At 42.8% G+C, this 24336-nt stretch overlaps 1 protein-coding gene and 1 long non-coding RNA gene across 2 annotated transcripts; both read left to right on the top strand.

Moving 5' to 3' along the window:
• The first annotated feature begins 9327 nt into the window (after nucleotides 1–9327).
• On the top strand, nucleotides 9328–10805 carry LOC110293863. Its single transcript, XR_002377873.2, has 3 exons — nucleotides 9328–9563; nucleotides 9693–9830; nucleotides 10719–10805. It is a non-coding gene; the product is annotated as an uncharacterized LOC110293863 (long non-coding RNA).
• A 10251-nt stretch (nucleotides 10806–21056) lies between these two features.
• On the top strand, nucleotides 21057–23023 carry LOC110294830 (Y-linked testis-specific protein 1-like). Its single transcript, XM_021163320.1, has 2 exons — nucleotides 21057–21137; nucleotides 22132–23023. Exon 2 carries the CDS (start codon nucleotides 22164–22166, stop codon nucleotides 22956–22958), a length of 795 nt encoding a protein of 264 aa, XP_021018979.1. The 5' UTR covers nucleotides 21057–21137; nucleotides 22132–22163; the 3' UTR covers nucleotides 22959–23023.
• Nucleotides 23024–24336: the final 1313 nt, after the last annotated feature.

The raw sequence follows: 24336 nt of genomic DNA, 5'->3' as shown, positions 1-24336 counted from the left end.
CTGATGCAGGATTGTGCCTGACAAGTGGAGACAGGTGGATGCCTGGGGTTCCTAGATAGCTAACCTCATCTAGCAGATGGTTCCAAGCCAATGAGAGACCTAGTCTCAAAAGAAACAAAACTTTCCTTTTGGACAGCACCTAGGAGAGACACCTGAGGTTCTCCTATGGTCTTCATATCCACACACTCACACACACACACACACACACACACACACACACACATACACACACACACACACACATGGATTCATGCACTCACACACTCATGCATGTACCCATGCACACAGTATGTATTCACCATTTCTTTAATTTACACTTTAAATGTTTATTTGTGTGTGTGTGTGTGTGCGTGTGCATGTGCATGCACATACATACCACAGTGGTCACGTGGAAATCATAGGGCAACTATAAAAGTCAGGTCACCCTTCCCACTACTCTTCTGGAGAGTTCAACTCCAGAAGCACCAGTCTTGGTAATGAAGGCCTTTACCCACTGAGCCATTTCATTTGACCCTATGCAACATGTCTTACCCTTGAGTCCCCTCTTCCCAAGATGACACCACAGACAGAGAATGTTCTTTGGATACGATGCTCAGTCATTTAGCAGCTTTGCAGAGCATGGTCAAGAGCCCCTCACATTGGTGCTCATTGTCTAGAACCATCATGAGAAGAAACTCCAAAGGAGGTAGCCTTAGCAGCTGTCCCCAGAGTATCCTCATATGGCCTGACAGCTGCAGGCAAACGACACCTGGCCCCCCTGGAATCTTTGATGGTGCTGTCAATTGCAACTCTCTTCAAACAGCAACTATCAGCAAATCTCAGAGTCTCCGCATCCACCTCCTCTGTGGGCTGAATCAGGGAAAAGCTCAATCGTTCCTGATGCTTCTCCAACTTCTCTGGAGGTTTGCAATTCCGGATGTTCATGTGCGTTTCTCAGGAAGGGTTCAAGCCCGTGCTCTCATCGTGGAACCCTCTGTTGCCACCCAACTCCAGACCACCAACCTACTGATCTCCAAGCACTCTCCATACTTGTATGATTCCAGATACCTCTGTCAGCAGCACAGACCTGAGAAGCCATCTCTCTCTTCCATTGTTGGTGTGGACACAGAATGCTGCCAACCAGTGTGTACTGACCGGTTTTGTGTGTCAACCTGACACTAACTGGAGTTATCACAGAGAAAGGAGCCTCCCTTGAAGAAATGCCTCCATGAGATCCAACTGTAAGGCATTTTCTCAATTAGTGATCAAGGGAGGAGGACCCATGGTGGGTGGTGCCATCCCTGGGCTGATAGTCCTGGGTTCTATAAGAAAGCAAGCTAAGCAAGCCAGAGGAAGCAAGCCAGTAAGTAACATCCCTCCATGGCTTCTGCGTCAGTGCCTGCCCTGTGTGAGTTCCTGTCCTGACTTCCTTTGGTGATGAACAGCAATGTGGAAGTGTAAGCTGAATAAACCCTTTCCTCCCCAACTTGCTTCTTGGTCCTGATGTTTTGTGCAGGAAGACAAACCCCAGCTAAGACACAGTGCCATCTGCTCAAGCCCTCGAGCTTCCTATATGCTCTGCTGAGATGTTCCTCCATCCAGCATCTGGATAGTCCGCCCATCTCCTTTTCATGTCTCTGCTCTGATACCCTGTTTATGTTTCTCCTCCAGACCCAGCCACCTGAACCACCTCAAAGTCCTTAAGCTTTTGTTTATTCTCGTTCCTTTCTTTACAACCTAAGCCCAAAGACAGAAGGAATTTTAACTCTGCTGTGGTCCATATCATACTCACAGACTTTGAACTTTTGACAGATATCAAAAGCCCTCCTAAGCTCTGCTAAAACAGATATTACTGGGAGATTGTTCTGGAAGCAGTAGGTCTGGGTGGTACCCAGGAGTTACATTTCTAGTTAGTCCTCGGGGATGCTGACACTGTTGGCATAGGAACCACATTGAGAGTTACCACCTAGTACACAGGATGTGTTTAGAAAATAACTGCAAAGTGAATGGATGGATAAAGGCATCATCATGTCTCCCATTCACCTAGCAGGTCCTACCTATAGTCATCTCTTATGGATTTCAATATGATAACCATCACTCATAGACATGATATCAGGAGTGTCTCCACGTAGATTTCAGCACAGCTCATACCCAACTTCAGGTCTTCATTCCCAGCACCCCGTTAACCTCCCCCCTCAAAACATGTCATCAGAGCTACGATAACACAGATGGCAAGGCAGTGTTTTGCTTTTTAACACCATCATCTCCTCCAGCAGGACTTTTCTGTTCATATTTGAAGAGAAACATCACCATCCCACTCATAATAACCAAGAGCAAGCAACATCCTAAGCATCCAATAACAGGGAAACAGTCAGCTCCATGACAGTATAGCCGTATGCTGGAAGATCTTTCTGTCATAAAAATCATGTTTACACAGATTGTCTTAATGGCTCAAATAAAACAGCTTTTATATAATCCCATAAAGAATAATGCCCGAGTATCATTCTCTGTGGAGCTGGGGTACTCAGAGGAAACCTTGCTCTGTAGACGCTCATACGGCAGCTGGCGGGAATGGTAAACCTGTGCAGGTTAATAGGCATGCATCGTGAGTTTGCTTTAATAGAGGGGGCGCTATTTAGTTGGGTACAGAAGAATGGGAAAATGTGGTGGAAATAGCCTGGAAAGTGCTTCCCACCAGGTCCCCAGACTGGGTTTAGCTTCTCTATTTAGAGAAGGCAGCGGTAAGTTTATAACACAGGAATAACAGTTATCACTGTGAAGCAGTAACTATGCCCAGGGCACGTGTATTCTAAGCTATACGTACATATCAGTTGCATTTCATTTATTCTAGAATCCAATTACTTCAAAAAACCAAATGGAGCCATTTCTATAACTCACTGTGTGCAGCCGCAGGAGAAATCAGGACTTCTATCCCTAAAGAAGCCTTAATAGAAGCATCCTAGCTAAAAACCAAATCCCTCCCCTGTGAAATTAATATTCTATTTCATTTTGTGTTTAATTGTGTGCTTGCGTACATCTGCTATGTGTGTTTGTGCATGTAAGTGCTGGGCTCTGCAGAGGTCAGAAGTGATTGTTGGAACCCCTGGAGATAGAGATGGTTGTGAGCCTCCTGATATGGGTTGCCGGGAACTGAACTGGGTCCTCTGTAGGAGTAGCACGTATTTTAAACCTCTGAGGCACCTCTGTAGCACTTCGAGGGAATGTCCTGATATGGGCAAAATGGGTGAGCAAATTAGAACAGCTATTACAAACTGATGAAGGCTACACAAAGAGAAAGGCACAATAGCAGTTTGATGACAATTAGGCAGCTTTAAGTAGCAGGTGGCAAAAAGCCTAAATGACAGGTGGACATTTGAGACAAAGTTTGAGTTGTCGTGGCCCTAGAACCTGGGGAGTCAGGTTACCCCAAAATTCCTACTTGGCAACAGTTTTGTGAAGCTTCATGACAAAAAAAAAGTCAGTCATAAATCCAAATAGATTTTATGGATCTCTATAGAAAAGTGCCCAGCTCTTGTAGAACTTCTATGGTAGTAGTTTTGTTTGTTTGTTTGCTTTTTGGGTTTTTTTTTATAATCTCTCCCACTTTTATTATGATGTAATCTCCACTCTCAATAATCTACACAATGAGGTTATTCACTTTTACTAAATAAGCCTGTAAGTATTTGAGTTACATTATGAGTCTTTCTAAAGAAGAGGCTATTTCTTTTATTACTTAATCTCTTTCCTTTCTTAACCTGCTAGCTTTAATTCTTAGGTTCTTATCTTATGGTTGAATTAGGGTTTGTAATGAACTTACAGTCATTTATAACTGCAGTTCTGAGGGAAATCCAATGCCCTCTTCTGGCCCCCACGTGCATTGTACACACATGGTACACAGACACACATGTAGACAAAACGCTCATACATGTTATATGAACATAAATAAATATTAAAATAAAATCAAGTATGATTAAGAAAAACATTCAGAGTCAACCGCTGGTCTCCATGTGAATATGCACACACATTCACTGTACATGTGGAGTTGCATGTAGACTTGCATGCACATGGCACATGTACAAGTTACACTCATACAGATGAAGATACACACATACATGCATACATTACAGAGACAACAGAACACCATCTCTCTCCTCTCTTTCTCTATATGCACAAGTATGCATGTGTGCTAGACAATGTACAGAGCTTTCCATTCTAAATGGGACGTCTTCATCAAATCCTTCCCTCGGGCTCAGGGATCAGTGCAGAAGAGGAAGTGGAAAAACTAGAAGAGCCAGAAGCAACAGATGACGCTGAGGAAACAAAATCTCCAGACACAACAGGACAGTCACATCTACAAACAGAGACCGTGGCATCACACAAAAAACCTCCACAGGGTCAAGCCAGACAGGGTCTTAGGGTTAAGAGAGGAAAGTGGACATAGGCCCCTACCCTTAAGCAAGAAGCTCTCTGCAATTTTTACCTTATTGTGAAGGAAAATATTAGTCTTTCCCAGTGGAGTCTCACTGAGTATAGCAAGCACACTTCAGGTATACAGACACATGGCGTAGACCCCATGCCCATTATAGATGGCCAACAAAGAACAAATTCAGTAGACATTGCTGTAGACTTTCCATCTCATGTAGCTTTGTTTGGACATTTGTTTTTCTTATTCATCTTCTGCTTGTATATTTTAATTTCCAAATTTGTATTTTTTGTAGGGTATGTGAATTTCTCATTTTGTTTTTAAAGTGAGGCAGAAAGGACATGGAATTTGCAGGGTGAGAAGGACATGGGAAGGAGTTTGGAGAAAAGCATGATCAGAATATATCATATGAAAATTTAAAAATATGTGTGTGTGTGTGTGTGTGTGTGTGTGTGTGTGCAGTTTGAAAGTCCACATTCAAATTTCTACTGTGATTTCATAATAAAATATGAAATAAAAATTTTCAACTAAAAAATCATGTGTGAGTGTGTGTGCAATAAAAAACAATGTTCAAATTTCTACAGCTGATTTCATCTCAGTGATGGAGTCCATAAACACTTGAGACTTAATCTCAGCCTCCATGACAACAGCCTCCTCCAGGTCTTCCTCTATGCACCCCCAGGGGATCATCCTGAATGATCCCTGAAGTGAACTCCCCAATGAATATTCCCCAGTGCTCATTAGAACCTCAGGTTAAAGCCCAAACTCCTGGTTGGGAAACAAAAATCAGGTCACAGTCAGCCATAGCCTGACATCATCCCACCCATCCTGCCTGACAGGACTCAACCTGTCAGTTTCTACTTAAGTTTCTGATGAAGAGAAATTTATAAGAAAAAAAATCAATAATAACGGTGAAGCTGCTCCTGAGCTTTGAACCAAAATTGAGATGTGATTATACAACCTCAAGTGAGGCTGATGTTGAAGACAAAGAGAGGAGAGAGAGGCCAAGATGCCTGTGACTTCCTCTAAGCCCAGGAGTGATAGATGGTCCATTATGCAAATAACGTCCATATATCTCAGATACTGTGTCCTTTGAGCTGAAAGTAAAGAAGGGGGCTTTCTTGGGAATTTGTTTCTCCTTGCGGTTCCTAACACCTGTCTCCCTTTTCCAAGAGTTCTCCCAAATGTCCAACTTCTTCACTTACAAGATGCAACTACACCATGACCCTCTGAAACTTACTGCTCTTCAAATGGTCTGACAGTTGGCCCCTTACAACATTTCTAGTATGTGCACTTACCACTTGCTGTGTGTAACTGGTTCAAAGATGGGCTCCGTAGGAGGTTTACAGAAGCTTGTGCCGTAATCTGTCCTCAAAGAATACAGGAGTGCTCCGGAGAGAGAAACTGGGAAGCTACAAAAAATTGAAGTGAACTTAAGTGTTGAGTGACTATTTTAGATTTATTTTTACTTACATGTATGTGTGTGTATGTATGTATGTATGTATGTTCATCCATGTGCAGTTGCCCACCGAGGTCAGAAGAGGGCATCAGATCTCGTTAGAGCTGGAGTTATAGATAGTTGGGAACCATCTGATATAGGTGCTGGGACTTGAACCCCCCCGTCCTTTGGGAGAGATGTGAACACTCTTAACTGTTGAACCATCTCTCCAGTTCAATGTTTCCTGACTCTTAAATGACATTATTTCAGTTTTGCATCAATTCAGTTGTGAAGCATCTTACCATCCATTGTGTAATGTGTGGTATTTGTTTCTTAGTGCAATGATATCTTTTTCCTCATGCTGGGTTTTGATGGTTTGTTTGTGTAAGAGCTGCATGTTGCAGACTAAGAGCTATGTGAGCGGAAGGGTAGCGTCTGGGTGGGGATGCTCAGATGCAAAGAGAGGTATTGTGGGGTGGGGGATGCTCAGATACATTACACTAACTGCTCAAGTCACTGTCTCCATTCTGCAGTATGCGCCTTCTGTGGAGCCAACAGCTTTTCATGTTGCCTGGGCTGACAGCCCCTTCAGTTCCTCTAGGTCCTCCTCTGTGCAGCCCCAGGGGATCATCCTGAATGATCCCTGAAGGGAACTCCCCGATAAAATTCTCCATTGCTCATTAGAACCTCGGGCTAAAGCCCAAACTCCTGTTTGAGAAATAAAATCAGCTCCCAGTCAACCACAGCCTAACAGCAGGTCCCACCCATCCTGCCTATCATTCAGCCCCAAAACACTTCTATTCTGATATAGTCGATGATCATATTGGATTAGAGACCCAACATACTTCAGTGTGGCTGTTATAACTACTTACACATGCAATGACTCTACTTCCAATGGACATCGCAGCCTGAGAAGCCAGGAGTTAGGACCTTGGGGATGAGAGAGTCTGATACATAAGCCAGACACTCACCCTGTCTAGGATATTGACTTACTTTATTTAATTTAATGATAAAAATTATATTAAAAAATTAGAGAAGATTGCCCCTGAGGATAGATTAGCACTTTCATGTCTATAATTCCTTCACATGCTCATCTCTCTATGAGCACCTACTACCTCCAGGGCTGCAGATAAGCAAGAATTGAGTCTCTTTTTCCACTCTAGATAAAGCACAGGTAATCTGTTGAAAACTGCTGAGGTGAGATGTTAGGAAACCTGTTCACAACATCAGCTCAGGATGCCAGATTCCCCTGACTGAGATCTTTGAGGCGGGGCTTCACAGAGATGGCAGATTTGGAAAGATGACAAGGTCGAAGACGAGATGCCTTTCTTGCTAAAGAACTGAGGATCTGCACTTCAGAGAAGATGGCTTCAAAGAATGAAGCCTTCAAGCACTTCTCCCTGGAACAAGTGCTGCTTGTTCCTGGGGGGATTGGGAGGACAGCTGCATTTCAACCTTGGGCACTGGAGATTCTAAGGATCCAGAACTTCACAAGCTGGCTCAGTGTGCAATGACTTAGGTGGAGAGCCACCTGCTTCTTTACTTTCAACTAGCCCAAGGAAGGATCCTCTGCTCTGTCTCCTTGCCTGGAAAACACACCTTCATCCCTGTTGTTCTTGCATGAGGCTTCCTATGGTCTTCACCTGTTTGCTTCTGAGTCAGCTGAGGTATGTTAACATACTTTGTTTTATGACAGCTTTCTTTAAGAGCTTTAAACACACAACCCATTTTGTGGACTCTTATCTCTATTGTTCCATTTAGCTTGATTTTTTTTTCTTAAACAAAATATGAAGAAGTGGATTTCTCAAATGACTAATGTTTGCAGTCATCTAAAGTCTAGGCACAGGTAAACAAAATGAATAATGAACAGTATCTCACACAGATAGATCTTTATGCCTATTTTCTTGGCTTTTGATGATGTCTAAAATGTAGATTTTTGGAGGAGGAAAATATGTGTAGTAGCAATAACAATCCATCATGTGTCTCTATTGAGGTTTGTTTTATTCAGAATGACAAATGCTCCTCCCATGACTCCATATTGAAGGAGGTAAAGAAGTGAAGGAGGTCAATAAAATGATGGCCTTGGGGTCTGAGACTGACCCTACTGTCTGTCTTCCTCTGTCTGTCCTTCCAATATTCCTTGCAACCAGTTATAGCTGTGGTTCACAGCCTATGTGGGTCACGACCCCTGTGACAAACCCTCAGCCTCCAAACTGTTTACATTATGATTCATTACAGTAACAAAATTACAATTATGAAGGAGCAACAAAAATAAATTTATCATTGAGGGTCGTCACAACACTGGAACTGTCTGAAAGGGTGGCAGCATTAGGAAGGTCGACGAGTGACTTATGGTCCAAGAATGAGTGTCTAGCTATGGGCCAAATAAATGAAATACAGGATCTCCAGCAAGCCAGTAAACATGATATAAAATGCAAGCTGGGGAGATAGCTTTGTGGGTAGCAGTGCCTGCTGTGAAATTACCAGCACCCACATGAAAGCTATACATGCCTGTAACCCACGACTGGAGGAGTAATGACAGGAAGATCCCAAAGCTTATGGGCTGCCCATGATAGTCAGGAACATTGAGTGTGGGGTTCAGTGAGAAACTTTGTTTCAAAAACCAAACAAGAGGAAGATGAATGAAGAGATACACAAGGTCTCCCTCTGTTCTCCTCATGAATACACACACACACAAAGAAATGTGTACCTTTACACACTTACACACACACACAGCTGTGTTAGTACAAATACTCAAATAGTTTGTATTTGGAATTTGGGTTGTCTTTTTGGCATCTGATCACACCTTTTCTTCCAAAAATTTTGCTTGGAAAATTGTATTGAAGGCATAGACATGTCAGGTAAATTTCCCGTAACATGAGGCCATTTTTCACCCAAACCCAAAGCTTTGACTAGTGTTAGAAGTCCCTGACCGCCCGGCAGTGGTGGCGCATGCCTTTAATCCCAGCACTTGAGAGGCAGAGGCAGGTGGATTTCTGAGTTTGAGGCCAGCCTGGTCTACAGAGTGAGTTCCAGGACAGCAGGGCTATATAGAGAAACCCTGTCTTGAAAAACAAAAACAAAAACAAAAAACAAAAAACAAAATAAAACAAACAAACAAACAAACAAACAACAAGAAGTCCCTGACCCTGAAGACATAGCTACACCTGGAAGGAAGAGCTAGATATTTGAGCTAAGAATTTGCATTCCAGGGCCAAGGTCTATGATGTCATAGAATTCAGAAGGCGGCTCATAGTACTGAGACATTCTCCATGCCTCAAAGTCACTCTGCCTCCCAACAAGGGCTGCTGAGAATAGGTATACAATCTCTTCTCCACCTTTTGGCTAAGATCAAGTGGAGAATAGGTATACAAAAATAGACTCTACAACAGCTGCATGTGACACTCTCCTTGATATTTTTTTTTAATCAATGACATGATGTTTTGTTTCTCACAAAGAAAATAGATCATCAAGAGTCTGTGCTGACAGTGGCAGCCAATCTTGAGGGAGCCAAGAGAACCCTAGAGCGCTCACTGAGGCACTGACACTAATTCGCATGGCACTGATACGAAGAGGAAGCATATTGATTCTCCTTCTTGTCGTTGCTATGACAAAATACACAGCAAAAGCAACTTAAAGAAGACAGAAAGTGTTTATTTTGACCCATCCTTTGAGCTGGTACCATCCATCAAGGCAGGGAAAGCACAGCAGCTGGAGTGTGAGGTAGATGGACACACTGAGGATGTGGAGGGTGCTCAGCTTTCTTTGTTTCTTTGTTTCCTTTCCTTTTAAAAAAAAATTCCATATATGGGTGCTTCCACTGCTTTTATGTGTCTTTTATGTATCCTGTAGAGGTGCTCCAGAGAGAGTCTCTGCCAACCTCTTAGCCATCAGTGAGCAATGGGGACCATCACTGTGCAGGATCCACCTTGGAAGGGCCCATTCAGTTGAACCTCCAGTGAATTCCAACCCCTGCCACCACTTCACCAGGTTAGCTTGAGATATCCCAAGTGAGACCTTCAAAGCTGAGTCTACTCTACTTTTATGTATAAAAGATACATATACAACACCCACAGAAGCCAGAAGCAGCTTAGGGAAGAAAAGCAGGGGTAGCTGTCAATAGGGCATGGGAGGCCACAGGGCTCAAGTGGGTTTACCTCATGGACCTGTGTATACACATCAAAGGTGAAAGATGGGAGAAGGGCACAGAGTAAAAGCTGAACAAGAGTAATGGACGCTTGTGAGCCACCATGTTGGTGCCAGGGTCTGAACTCAGGTCCTCTGCAAGAGCAGTGAGGGCTCTCAATCTCTTCAGTCACACACCAATCATTGTTTGTACAAACCCCTAAAAATGCAGCATCACTTGATGCGTGTAAACATACATATAAGACTTGTGTGATTTAGTTGTGTGAATGTTCACAGTCGGTGTGATACAAGGCTCTTGTATTCATAAACACCGGCATAGCTGTTTTCAAGTGGAGGTTTTCTCCATTCTCAGCCTCACTGTTTACTCACATCTTTAGGAGGGGAACTGCCCTGAGTGCCTACCCCTGCCCCCCCATTTGCAGCCATACTTGCCTTTCTTTACTAAGTTAAGCACCACCTCAGACTCTACTCTTTCCATTTTGTTCAGTGTAGTAGAATCTCCAAAATCATAAAATGAAATTCCAGGTGAAGAGTGAAGAAATTTTATTGTTTTAGTTTCTTTTCCCACTTCTGCTGGTTTGAACGAGTGTCCAAAGCAGTGTCGGGTACTTAATTAAGCCAGCATTTTGAGAAGAACTGTGGGTCGAGTGTGATAAAGGGAAAATTACTGGAGAGAACTCACTGGGATTCTGATGTTAAATACAAGATATTTATTGGCTTGATTTTTTTCAGTCTCACAGAACCCTGGACTGCACTGACTCGTGCTAAGACTCCACATCTGACAGTTTGCCCAAAGGAAAAGAAAGGTTCAAAGACAAAATTGATCCAACAAAATAAGCCCTAAAGTGTAATGATTGACACTCTATAAAGTTAAACTTTAAAAAAAAAAAAAAACTTTATTTGGTGTTTTTGTTATTGTTTGACAATTTCATATATTTATATAATGAGTTTTAGTCATTTCCATTCCATATCCCCCTCCTTCATCCCTCTCCCTCACCCCCTCCTTTATCACACTTCCTCATCCACCCATCTCCTCCTTCAATTCCTCCTTGCTTTCTCCTTCATCCCTTCCATCATCCCCTCTCAGCTCCCTCTCTCATGCCATTCCCTCTTCAATTGGCACCACATTCTCAATAAGTGCCCTCCCCTATTTCAAGCCTCCTTTTTTTGTGTGTGTGATCCCTAAGTTTAAACTAACTACATAAGTACATAGGTATTCAGCAGAACAACTTATCTATGTCTACACTGATGAAGAAGATAGTGAAGAATACATTTCTGGTTTCTTTGGAGACTCAGTTGTATCATGTGATTTTTTTCTGGAAACTGTCTTATGAGAGGATGTTTTGCTGAGAACAGATACATGGTATTCCTCTGGAAGCTGCCTGAGAAAAGGGCACGTGATGGTTTGCTGGAGAGGACACGTGATGTTTAGAAAGGGTATAAGGCTAACCCATTAGACAGTGGACAGTGCTGTGGCATTGGTTTGCCTTGCTACTCTTTGCTGATCTTCACTGGGCTCTCTCTACCGATGCTAGTCTTCGCTGATGGCGTTGTGATACTGGTTCACCTTGTCTTCTTCGCTGACCATCATTTGCCATGACTTCATAGAGCAGAAAACACCAAAGAACTTCTCACGGTGATATTCCAGCAACTCCTTGCTACATCCTCAGACTCAGGCTGATTGGCAGAGCTTAGCAATTTCTTTTGGGTTGAACGGTCATTGGTGACTCATGAATGGTGTTTGCAAGTAGATTGAGCTACCACTGCTGATTCATGTGAACTGAACTGCTGATATCCCGACGATGAAGATTGGAATCGCCCCAAAGAACCATTTCTAAACAGGTCTATGCCCCCCCTTTATCTGATTAACTTTTCCTTTCCACCATCTCTGGTGGGTGGTGGGCTAGAAGGGAGGTTAGAGTATTTAAGAACCCTTACTAAAGGAGATCTTGAAAAAACTAAGCTTGCAGGTTAGAACCCCTCCCCCAATAAATGTTGATTGCCAAATTGTTTCTATAGGAGGGGAGACACTTGTGGCTTCTCCCATCCATGATAAAATGTTGAGGGGGCCAAGCCTTGTGCCCGTGACTATCACATGAGTTTAAGGATTCAATGACTCAGTCATATCTAGAAGACATTTTTTTGCTGTCCATATCCCCATCTTCTGGCTCTTACATTCTTTCTACCCACTCTTCCATGATGTTCCCTGAGCCATGGAGGAGGAGATTCAGTTCTCCTATTTCCATCTGAACAGTCCAACATCACTGATTCCCAGTACTTTGTCCAGCTGTGCGTCTCTGCCCATGGCAGTCAGAAGCTGCTTCTCTGGTGAGCGCAGAGTGCAGCACTGATCTACAGATATAAACATGACTATTTGGAAGGCAGTTTGACAAGATATTTAGCAAAACACTAGTATTAGATTCCTCCATAGGGCATAGACCACCCTGACCATGGGTTCTTGACTAGATTTACAGAACTCGGTGTGTATTCCATCCTGTGGAACAGGCCTTGTATCCAAGTGGAAAGCCACTGGTTATCCCTGTGACAGTCATGCCACTAATGCACTAGTGGGACATCTTGCCTAATATTTTAGCTTGAATGGTTCACATCCAAGTAAGACTGTAGATGGTTTTCTCCCCTGGCAACCTACAAATCACTTTCTTGAACCACGAAGGCTAGCCATTACAGAGAATGCTTCCACCTCAACTCCAGGCTGATCCTTCTGTGACCTGTGACCAAAGTATTCAGTGTCTTCAGCAATAGAGCCTGACCATCAAGTTCTGGTGGGCACCAAGAGCAATGGTAACAGCCTGTAATGTTTTAAGGGCTTTTGGAATCTCCCTGGTCAGCAACTTGAGGAAGACATCCCACATCTGGCACTGTGATTTTTGTTTAATAACTATCCCATTTTGATTTTCTGTTTCTCTGGTAAATGCTCTTACCAAAACCAACTTGGGAAGGGAAAACTTTATTTCATCTTACCTGTTCCAGTCCATCACCAAGGAAAACCAAGATCAGAAACTGCAGAGACTGTTCACTGGCTTGCTTCTAAGCTCACATTCAGCTACCTTGATAGAGCCTAGACCCATCTGCATAGGGTGGTGCTGCCCACAGTAGACTGGGTTCTCCAACATCAATTAACAATCAAGGAAATGCCAGGTAGACACAGCCAAGGCCAATCTGATGGAGGCAGCTTCTCAATTGTGGTTCTTTCTTCCAAGATTAGCCATCACAAGAAATCAATGGCTTCAGGAGGAGCACAGAGTATCCATGGAGGGTCTTCCATTTGAATTCAACATTTACTCTTGTAGACATATTCTGCAACACAACATCTTATAACCCCCTCTCACCAAGCTCCATTCTAACCAGATCCCCTAAGGGGAGACGGATTGGAAGGTAAATAAAAGAAATGGAGCAGAAAGAAAAAATTCTTCTCAGAAATAAAGCAACTGGGAAGCATGACTGTATCCTAGATGCTTTCCTCACATCATCTATGCAACGATAATAAAACCATTACATTCCAGGTACAATAATTTCCAATGTTACAAATAATATGAATAACACTGCTTATCATTCATAAAACACATTTGCACTAATCATTTTGATGTGTTTTTCCGGCTCACTCCTAATGGAGAACTGACGAACTGGAATTGTTTGGTTTGCTCATTTATACAAGAGGGAAGTGAGGTTTAGACGTTGAGTCAATTTCCCAATACTCTAAGCTAATAAGTGGCAGAGGAAGAAAGCCACACTTCTCTCTGGTTTCGTGGCATGGGCTCGTGAGAAATGCAATGCAGGGTACTTAGCAGGGATTCCAATGCTCAGTAGACGGCAATAGAAAGTTGTCTTAGATGGAAGACAGGGAGTGAGGCTCAACTCAGCCTAGCCTCAGCTCAGGGTTCCTGAAACAGAACCCCAGAATATGTTAGAGGGTGAATATATTAAACTAAATGTGCGTGAGTCCTCTGCAGATTGTAGAGCTCATATAAATCCAGGGCAGATGTTTCATAGGTATGTTGGTCTTTGTGGGGGTGGAAAAGAACACTTATTTAGACACCCACTTCCTCCTATGTACTCTACAGTGAAGGCAGTGCCTTTAGGTTTCTTCGAAGTCCAAGGCTTTTTTTTTGTTCGTGTGTGTGTGTGTGTGTGTGTGTGTGTGTGTGTGTGTGTGTGTACGCATGTGCAGCATATATTGTAGGTACTCCTCCATTTTCTCTTCTACCTTATTCATTGAAGCAGCGTTTCTCAGTCAAACCCAGAGCTCACCAATATGACTAGCCTTGACAGCCATCTTGCTCTGAGGACCCCTCCCTCCCTACCTCTCCGGCCTGGGATTAGATGTAGGCCACAGAGCCTTTACCTGAGACCTGTGAGCCCTCTTCTCAACTGCTAAGGTTCAAGTCTTGATGTTGGAGCCATCTTCTTTTCAGTTTTTCTTATTCTTTTTTTCTTCTCTTTTTGGTCATAATATCAGAACCAGGTTAAGGTATGGTTGGCTCAAACAATCACTCAAATCCCTCCACACCTGTGTATCCTATTAACAAGGAAGACTGCTGAATCTCTGTTCTGTAAATACCTTGACAGATGAGTTAAAGGACAGTATTATCTTGGCATGTGGTTGTAGCTGCTATTGTTGATGTTGAGGGAGGCTGGCAAATGAGGGGGTCATAGCTGTTATAACAACAGATAGAAAGCTAGGGGTAGTAGTACACACCTATAATCTCAATACTTGGAAAGATCACAAGTTCAAATCCAGCCTAGGCTACATAGTAAGTCCAAGGCTAGTCTGGGCTACATAGTAAATCCAAGGCCAGCCTGGCCTATTTGCATGATTCTTCTCCAAACAGTAGCAACTTTTATTTTTTCCTTTTTGGTTTCTGTTTCTCCTCTTTGCTCTAAATCGATGCTGGTATTATGGTTCAATGGCTGAGGGTGGGGAGTGAGGGGAGAGACAGCTGTCTGGGAGAACTTTCACTGTGTCTGATGGTCCAGGATCTCCAAAGCAACTCGGCAAGCCAAACAGTGCAGCAAACAGTTCTGTTTCGATTTTTGCAGAAAAAATCCGACACAGCTGAAGTGCTGTCTGAAGAGATGACTCTAAGATGGGACAGCGCCTGGGGAAACTGGGCTTGGATCTTGTGCTAGTTTCCTATGATAAAAACAATGATGTTCCCAACCAGAGTCAGTGTTGGGAATACAATGCTTTGCTTCCATTTCAACACTGCATAATCTCCATATGGCAACACTGGGAATCTTTTCTGATATTAAACAGATTATAGGAGAGACAAGTTGAGTAAACACTGTCATTAAAAAGAGTTTTAATGATGAATAATTTTTTAAAAATTTTTGTCTATGGTACTAGGTTCAGTGTTCTGCATAAACTCTAAAACATAGTAATTTCTTCTTTTAAATCACCAAACAGAATGGACATTATATTTTTCTGTCTTGGTCTAATCAAGAACACAAAATACCATTCTTTGCTTTAAAAAAAAAGAATTAATTGTGTTTCATTGGATTTTTTGTTAATTTCTTATTTTTAATGTTAGTGTTTTGGAGTTCATTTTAACAATTTTTTTCATTGAATTAATTCTTTTCTTATTTTCTATTGTAGATAAGAACCTAGGCTTCTGGTCTGAGACTACTCTTTGTTTCTAATATAAGAATTAGTGTTGTAAATAAAGTCTTCTCTTTTAACCTTCATAATTACGTCTCATACATTTTGATGCTCTGTTTCCCTTGTTTTTGTTTTTGTTTTTACTGTTATATAGTTTCATTATTTCTTTACTTGTGAATGTGTAATTTTAATGTTTCTGGATTTGGAGATCTCCTGTTGTCTCTCCCTGAGAACTTCTATTTTGATTTTGTTGTATTAGCAGAACATATCCTGTGGGGCTGGAGATGCAGCTCAGTGGACACAGTGCTTGCTCACTTGTCTCACACAAAGCTCTGGGTTTCACCGCCAGCATCCCATAAGCCAGGTGTGGTGCATGCCCGTAGAGTCAGCACCTAAGGTAATGGGAGGAGAATCAGGAGTTCAAGATCAAACAAACATGTCCAGCAAGACATCTTTTCTTTGGCATTTGCCACACCCTGTTCTGTAATTCCTGAGTGTCTGCCTTGTTGAATAGTCCAGTGGTACTTGAAGAAAAAGAGAACATCTGGATGCTACTGGGGAATGGCAGACAGAGACTTTGGCTGGTGCAGGCTGTCACATCCTAGCTGCCTACTTCAGTTGCTGATATGCTGATCCATGTCCCCATGTGTCTCATAGCCTCCCTGTTTCCTTTTCAGCTCTTCCCCTTCTTGCTTCCTGCGGAGGCTGTGATAGAGTAGTGACACAAAGAATAAGGGTTTCCTCGCAGCCCACTGATCCTCGAAACACTTCGTATTTCTCTTTCCCTATAGAAACAGTTTCTCTGATGCCTACCTTACCAGAATAAATATAACACTCTTTCTTTTTTGTTGTTGTTTTGTTTTGACACTGGATTTCATAATGTAACTAGGGCTGGCCTGGAACTCACTATATAAACCAGGCAGGCACTAAATTCATAGAGATCAGCCTGCTTCTGAATGCTGGGATTAAAGGGACATACAACCATACTTGGCTCCTTTTGTTTGTTTGTTTTTTTTGTTTGTTTTTAAGATTTTTAAAAATTTATCTCTATGATGTGTGTGTGTGTGTGTGTGTGTGTGTGTGTGTGTGTGTGTGTGTGTGTGTGTGTGTGTTGGCCAAAGAGGCCATCAGATCCTCTGGAACTAGAATTGCAGGTGGTTGTGAGCCACCATGTGGGTGCTAGAAATTGAACCCTGGTCCTCTGCAAAAGCAACCAGTGTTCCTAAGCAGTAAGCCATCTCCCCAGGCCCTTCTGCCTGTTCTAATCTCCACCTCACTGTTTATCTTGCCCAGGCATATATTTAATTCCTACTTCTTCTGTCTGTTTTTATTCGGTGAATTCCCCTTTGCCTTTCTCTCATTTCTCCTACTAAGATTCTGCATTTACCAAGATTCTGCATTTACTTTTGTTTTGGAAGTTTCTCATCCACTCTTAAATCCAGACTTTAGGACAGGTATTTAAAATCCTCACTGACGGTTCTGACAATGGTTTCCTCTTGATGTCATCACCAGGGAGCTGGTTTTTCCCCTCTGCTTCTCATTTGGGAAATGGTCATCATATGACAGTGATTTCCATTTTGACCTCATTTGTCTAAGATGTCAGCATGCCCTGCTTATAGACTGTGGATACAACAGCTGTTTAACTTTCATAACTTTTTGGTGATGTTTTGATTTTTCTGGGTTTGCCTGATTGAATAAAAGGGATTATTCCTCCAGACCATAGGAGACAGGTATGGGTTCAGTGTCATATGTGTGTGACAGGCATGCTTTAGAAGGGTTGGGACTCATGGTCCCCAATCTTCCAAATGTTGTGATCTTTTAATACAGCTCCCCAACCATAAAGTTATTTCATTGAGACTTCATAACTATAATTTTGTTATCGTCATGAATTGTAATGTAAATATCTGATATATAAGATATATGATATGTGACTCCTGTGAAAGGGTTGTTTGAGCACTCAGAGGAGTCTCAATCCATGGTTTGAAAACCACTGATCTGGACACAATGGGGATACCCTTATCAATGTAGATCAATTGTCCAGTATTGCTGGGCAGAAGTCTCCATCTCTTGAAGGCAAAGTGTGTTCCAAGATCAGTCTTCTCCCCATGTCCCTAACCTGTGTCCACACCTTTACACCTTGTTGATGGTCACTGATGTATCAAATGACCCCAGACTTAATAAATTAGAGTAATATGGTTTCCTTTTACACCCTAGAAAATGGGGATTCTAAAAATGGTTCTACTAGCTTAAAGCAGTGGCTGGCGCTCTTCCTAGGGAATTTCTCCCAAGGCCAACAGTAGATGGCTGAGTCCCCCTTGGGCTGCATCTCTCTGATCTATACTCACCCTCTATGCTGCCTTCTTTCACGAAGAGCACACTGAACCCATCTCGTCTTTAGTCAGCACTAATAACCTAATTGTTTTTCCCATATGGCCCAGCTGCTCACAATTCTGAGGCATAAACATATATGTTGTATTGACAAACAGATAACACCAATCAACTAGTCTATAATGAAGCAGATTTTGTATGACTTCTGGTTCAGGAGCCTAGAAATTCAAAATGAAGAGACCATCAGCAGAGGAAGGCGTTCTTGTGAGATGTTGTCGTCACAGAAGGAATCCAATGGGCTAGAAAGACAAAAGAGGGAGCCAAACTCCCTTTCATAATTAAACCTTTTCTATGATAGCATCATTAATTGATTTTTATTTGTAGGTCATATCAGTCCTGACCTAATCAATTTCTTCCAAATATATTCCCACTGGATGTTAATCTTCAGAAAATTACTTTTGGGCAAATGCATTCAAACCAGAGATGAGGGTGAATATTTGGACATCTATAGCAGTGTGGGGGCATTATTCTTCCTTCCTCATGTACCCTTAAGATCTCCAGCTACCTCCTTCCCTGTGGTAGCCTAGCAGCTCACTGAGTGACATGTGTTCTTGACGATTAATGATATACAAAGACTGAAGCAACTTGCCATATCCTGTCACCAGAATCAAGCTCAAAATAGCAACAGCCACCTGTGGGAAGAAAAATACAAATAAACTTTATAGTGTCTCTAAGCTATAAATCCCCAATTTAATCAAAACATTATTTAGACTCTGTTTCTTTATACCAATGTGCTTTACGTGTGTAACTCACTGGGCTTTGTTGTGACTCTTTGCACAGGTTTATAGTGTCCTTTAACCATCTTCATCCTCCCCACTATCCTCACTTTCCACCTGCTCGTCAACCCTGCTGCTGCCCTTCCTCTTCCTAAATACCTCCTTTTATTTAATGTCCCTTATTAAAATCCAAATTTCACAATTATCTTTCTGAGTTTGGTTTGTTTCATTTAACATATTGTATTTTACAGTTCCATCCATTTTTTTTTCTGAGAACAAAACCCTTCACTTTTACACATAGATGAGAAATACATTTAATATAATCTCTCTCATTTTAAGCCATTCATCCAGTGGTCAACAGTGAGGCAATCAACATGGATGATGATGCAGGGGTCTTGGTTAGTTTTTATTGTCAACTTGACTCAACCTGGGAAGAAGGAACCACAGATGAAGAACTGCCTCCATCACATTGGCCTGTGTCCACATCTGTAATGAATGATCTTTTTTTGATGGCTGATGTGGAAGGGTCTAGCCCACTATGGATAGTGTCATCCCCTACCAAGATGACTCTGGGTTGTTATGAGAAAGAGAGAAAACTGAGTAGGTCATAGATAGCCAGCCAATACTCAGCATTCCTGAGATGTCTCTGCTGCTGTTCCTGCCTCTAGATTCCCGCCTGAGTTCTTGCCCCAATTTCCCTCAGTTACAGACTGGTAACTGAAAGTGTAGAGTAAGATAAACTCTTTCCTCCTCAAATTGGTGGCTATGATGAGAATAGTCTTCTTGTATTTACTGCCTATTTGTTCTTCATTTTTTGAAAGCTGTGTCTGTTTACTGTTCTTGGAAAGATGATACCACGTGTTTTCTCTCATGGGCTTTCTCTGTGTGTCTCTCTGTCTCTGCCTATCTGTCTGTCTGTGTTTGTCTCTGTCAGTCTCTCTGACTTCCCCCAGTCACTGCCTCTCTCTGCCTCTCTCTGTCTCTCTGTCTCTGTCTGTCTCTGTCTCTCTCTCTGTCTCTCTGTGTGTGTGTGTGTGTGTGTTCTCCAGGCTTAAAAAGAAATCCCCAAGGCTGTAAACCTCAGCAGGTGCCTCGAGAAGGAAGATGAGGGGAAGAAAAAAAAATGTCAGGTCATTTGAGTTAAACCCACACTGAGGTCAGCCACACGGTGGACCAATAGTCACATAATGGCAGGGGAGTCATATAAGAGCAGAGAAAGAGTGAAACTCAAAGTGTGAAGGAAAAGATGCTTAAAGCAGACATAGAACAAAGGAAAAGAAAAAGTTACATTCGGAAAAGTGGCCAGACTTACAGGGGAGTTCTAAATAAATTTAAACATATATATATATATATATATATATATATATATATATATATATATATAACGTTAAGGTAGAAGGGAATGATTTGGGAAGAGGAAGAAGAGGATGGGCAGAGTGTGGTGGGGACAGGGGAGGGGACTGAAAAGGATGTTTTCTGAAGATCTGAAGATCTACATGGCATGAACCATTAAAGTGCCCTCTAATTTGTAAGTAAATTCCATACTTACCTGTATCCAGTATTCTGTCTACCCATATTTCAAAAATAAAATTACCTCATCTGTCTCATCCTGTTTTACTGCGTTTGGTCTAATAAATTCCTTGTAACCAGAAATGCTGGTAAATTTTAAAGACATCTAAAATATGACTGGTCGATATCGGGTTTGTCATAAGTTTATCCCGACTTTGGAAGCAGGCCCAGGAGCTAATTTTTCCTCGCTCTTTGCAAAGAATCCATAATTCATGATTGCCATTGATTTCAATACAAGGTATTTAATCCTGTCAAATTCCAGCTTTGTTTGAATAAAAATGGCCCTCCTCTAATTGTGGGTTTTGATAAAGCTAATTTTGGTGTGCTAGCCAGTGGGCTGCCTCGAAGAGGCTGGCAACATTTCTGATACGAAGAACGGCTTAAAGATAACCAAGGGAAAGATGGGAGCTGGGAAAATAACCATCAAGGATGTTGGTGACTCAGAAACCGGAGACTTTCTCAGAAGGTGGGGGGGAAGATGCAGGAGCGAGCTACTTGGGCAGAATGTGACTCAGGTCATCAGACCATTTGGGTAGGGATTTTATTTTGGGTCTCTAGGATGCTATATGAGAAGCTAAAGCCTAGATGCTGGAAGTTTCTAAGTGTAACTAGGGAAGGAACCGGCCTGAGAGGGGGGTCTATGATGTAAACAGAGCTAGGGTGATGTCACAGAGCACTGGCCGGAGGTTGCGCATCTATTCCACTTGGGGGCGCTAGACTCCCTTGAAGGTGGGTTCACTATCTTCGCAGTGGTATGTGAAAGACAGTTCAGCTCCTGAACCCCACAATTGTTCAACAGGCTTTGGTGCCTGGCCGGTTTCAGAAGACAAAATCTTGACAACTAGGACACATTTTCTTCGGGTAAATACATTTATGAAGTAACTGGGACCCCCGTAGCCCCAGAAAGCTAAAAGGTTTCCCTCGTACAGTGAGTAACCGTACACTCTAATGTCTCCCATGTTTGAGAGCTAGGGGGATGGTCTAGGCTACTTAATTTCCTGAGTTTATTATCCTTGCTAACAATATCTAATTCACAATTCCAGTAAAATGCCAAAGCTCCTCTTTGTCCGTGTGCATTTTAGAAGATATTAACTCTAAATGGCTGATATTGTCCAGACAAATGAGTCTTGTTGAGGTCGGAGATGCAATGGCTTCACGGAATAAAACTGCGACTGGGTCAGGAGACACACACAATACAGAAGGCCAGTTGGTGTGCTAGGTTCCTGGGCAGATATCTGTGAATGTGGCCACCTAGCTCAGAGCTTGTGGGTAGAAGAGAGGTGTGGCCACCATTCTGGCTTCTGGCTCATTTTTTTTTTCTGTTCTGCTTGCTCACTGGGGTGGGGGGCGGTGGTGGGGGGGGAAGGCATGCCAACTCCCACACTGACCTAGCCAATCAAGGAGAGGTTACTCAGCAGAGGCAAACTACCTCAGAGCTGAAGAACTGTGTCTCTGAGTATGTTATTCCGACCTGTAAAGCACTTGTTAATTTCCCTATGAACTTTTTTTGTTTTTGTTTTTGACTTTTGAGACAAGGTTCTCTGTGTGTAGCTTTGGCTGTCTGGAAACTCTTTCTGTAGACCAGGCTGGCCTTGATCTCACAAAGGTCTGCCTCCCTCTGCCTCTTGAGTGCTGGGATTAAAGGAGTGTGTCACCACCGCCCAGCCCTCCTACTAACTTCTTATTATGACAATTAGATTAGAAGCTCAAACCTGTTTAGCATAGCCTTCTTCATCTGCTCCAAAATTCTCTTAGAGAAGAGCCTTGGTCCAGCATTCCCCCCCCCTCTGCCCCCATTGCTCCAGGCACTCATATATATGACAGAGGCAACAGTGTTGTAATCTGGTTTAAACAGGCAAGATCTTCAAACCCAGGCAGTGGGCAAGTATGAAGCCTGAACACAGAATGATAGCTACAAGACAGCGGACCAGGAGTGCTGTGGCCTACCACACCAGGTCTACAGCCATGAAGAAGACGATGACTCTGAAGAATCTGAGCACGCCATCCCTCCAGAAGCAGAGGAGGAAGAACCCTTCTTCCCAGGCCCTGAGGAATATTGTTGGCTGCAGAATTTCTCATGGATGGAAGGATGGTAATGAGCCTGTCACCCATTGGAAGGCCATCGTTCTAAGTCAACTGCCAACAAACCCATCCCTCTATCTGGTGAAATATGACGGAATTGACTGTGTCTACGCACTGGAGCTCCACAGTGATGAGAGGATTTTAAACCTTAAGGTCTCGCCTCATAAAGTCGTGTTTCCTCAGGTGAGAGATGCCCACCTCGCCAGCTCCATTGTTGGCAGAGCTGTAGAACACAGATTTGAGGGCAAAGATGGCTCTAAGGATAACTGGAGGGGGGTGGTGCTAGGCCAGGTGCCGATCATGAAGGCCTGGTTTTACATAACCTACGAGAAGGATCTGGTCCTCTACATCTATCAGCTCCTGGATGACTACACAGAAGGTAACCTCCGCATCCTTCCAGGGACTCCTCCGGCAGAGGTGAGCTCAGACACTGACAGCAACATCATGATAGGTAAATTCGTGCAGCACACCAGAGGCGACGGGTCCAAAAAGATCGGCAAGATTGTTTACCAAGTTCTAGCCAAGCCTTCCGTGTACTTTGTCAAGTTTGATGGTGACGTTCATATCTACATCTATAATCTGGTGAAAAAGATCCCTTAGGGTGAAATTCACAAAGTGCGGGGACGCAGATGGATAACGTATGGAAAAAAAAATAAATATTTTCAAGTGTGTTGGGTACCTATGGGTCTTTGACAACCCCAATACCTTTGCCAATGGAATTTGTTTTGCTGTAAAATTTAAAACGTGTGTTATGATGTGCTGTGTGTGAACACTTTGGTGGAAGAGATGGGCTATGGTGGAAGGAACATCAAAGGAAGATGAAAGCGTCAACTCAGGCTATGAACAATAAGTAAGCCTAATGTCACATGGGCGAAAATGAATGGGACTTAGTTCCTCTGATCTGCAAGGAAAGCAAGGAACTAGAGATGGGACTTGGAGGAGTGGGGATGGCAGAAAAAGATGGATGTTTAGGAAGCGGGAGAGGGACCGGACATAGGTGGACTCTCTGGGGTGAAGTCGGAGGGAGAAACATACAGTTGGGGGAAGAGTGACAGATAAAAGGAATGTGGTCTTGGAACACAAGGGGAAACCCCAATAAACTGATCCAAACAGACTCAGAAATCAGAGAAAATCAGGTTTCATTTGGCTAATGAAACTTATCTCTCTTTTGAAGATTTATTATTTTTTACTTATGTGGGTGGGGGTAGGGCATGTGCTTGTGAGTACAGGTGACCACAGAGACAAGAGTTGCCAGGTCTCCTGGAGCTGGCGTTAAAGGTGGTTGTGAGCCATTGGAGGTGAATGCAAGAAGCCAAAGCTAGGTCTTCTTCTAGAGCAAAAGTGCTCTTGACCACTGAGTCATCTCTCTAGGGCCTTAAAGTCATCTTTTAAATAAATCCAATATTCACATGCAGAAAAGAGACCAGGATGAAGGTAAAAAAGATCAAATTGATGATGATCTGGGAAAAGACTAAAGGATACATAAAGGAATAGAGAACACTGAGGGACGAATGAGTTCCAAAATGGAGTTCTCAAAAAGCAAAGCAGGAGACCCAGGAAGAACAGGAAGGTCCTGGAAAGAGTTGAACTTGGGCCATATCCACATTGGCTTCTTTNGTTTCTTAACAAATAGCCAGCCTATCATTGCCGAAGGTTGTTGTGAGGTGGGGGCTTTCCAGGAGGACATTTTTACCAGGATAACTCAGACTAGTGAATCCAAAACTAAGTTTATATCTACGAGACTCCCTACCTATGAAAGCATCATAAAAACCATTATTTTGTATGATCACTTTTTTTAAAAAAAGTAATTTAAAAGAGAAAATAAGGGGGTTCCTGGTCCGGGGAGTCTCCGGACACCCAAAAGGACCCACACAGAATCCCCCACGGGATCCTAAGACCTCTGGTGAGTGGAACACAGCTTCTGCTCTCTGGTGAGTGGAACACAGCGCCTGCTCTCTGGTGAGTGGAACACAGCGTC

This window comes from Mus caroli, chromosome 5, assembly GCF_900094665.2.
Source record: "Mus caroli chromosome 5, CAROLI_EIJ_v1.1, whole genome shotgun sequence".
NCBI classification, from domain to species: Eukaryota; Metazoa; Chordata; class Mammalia; order Rodentia; family Muridae; genus Mus; species Mus caroli.
Note: the sequence above shows the minus strand (reverse complement) of the source record. Positions and strands in the feature narration are given on the sequence as shown.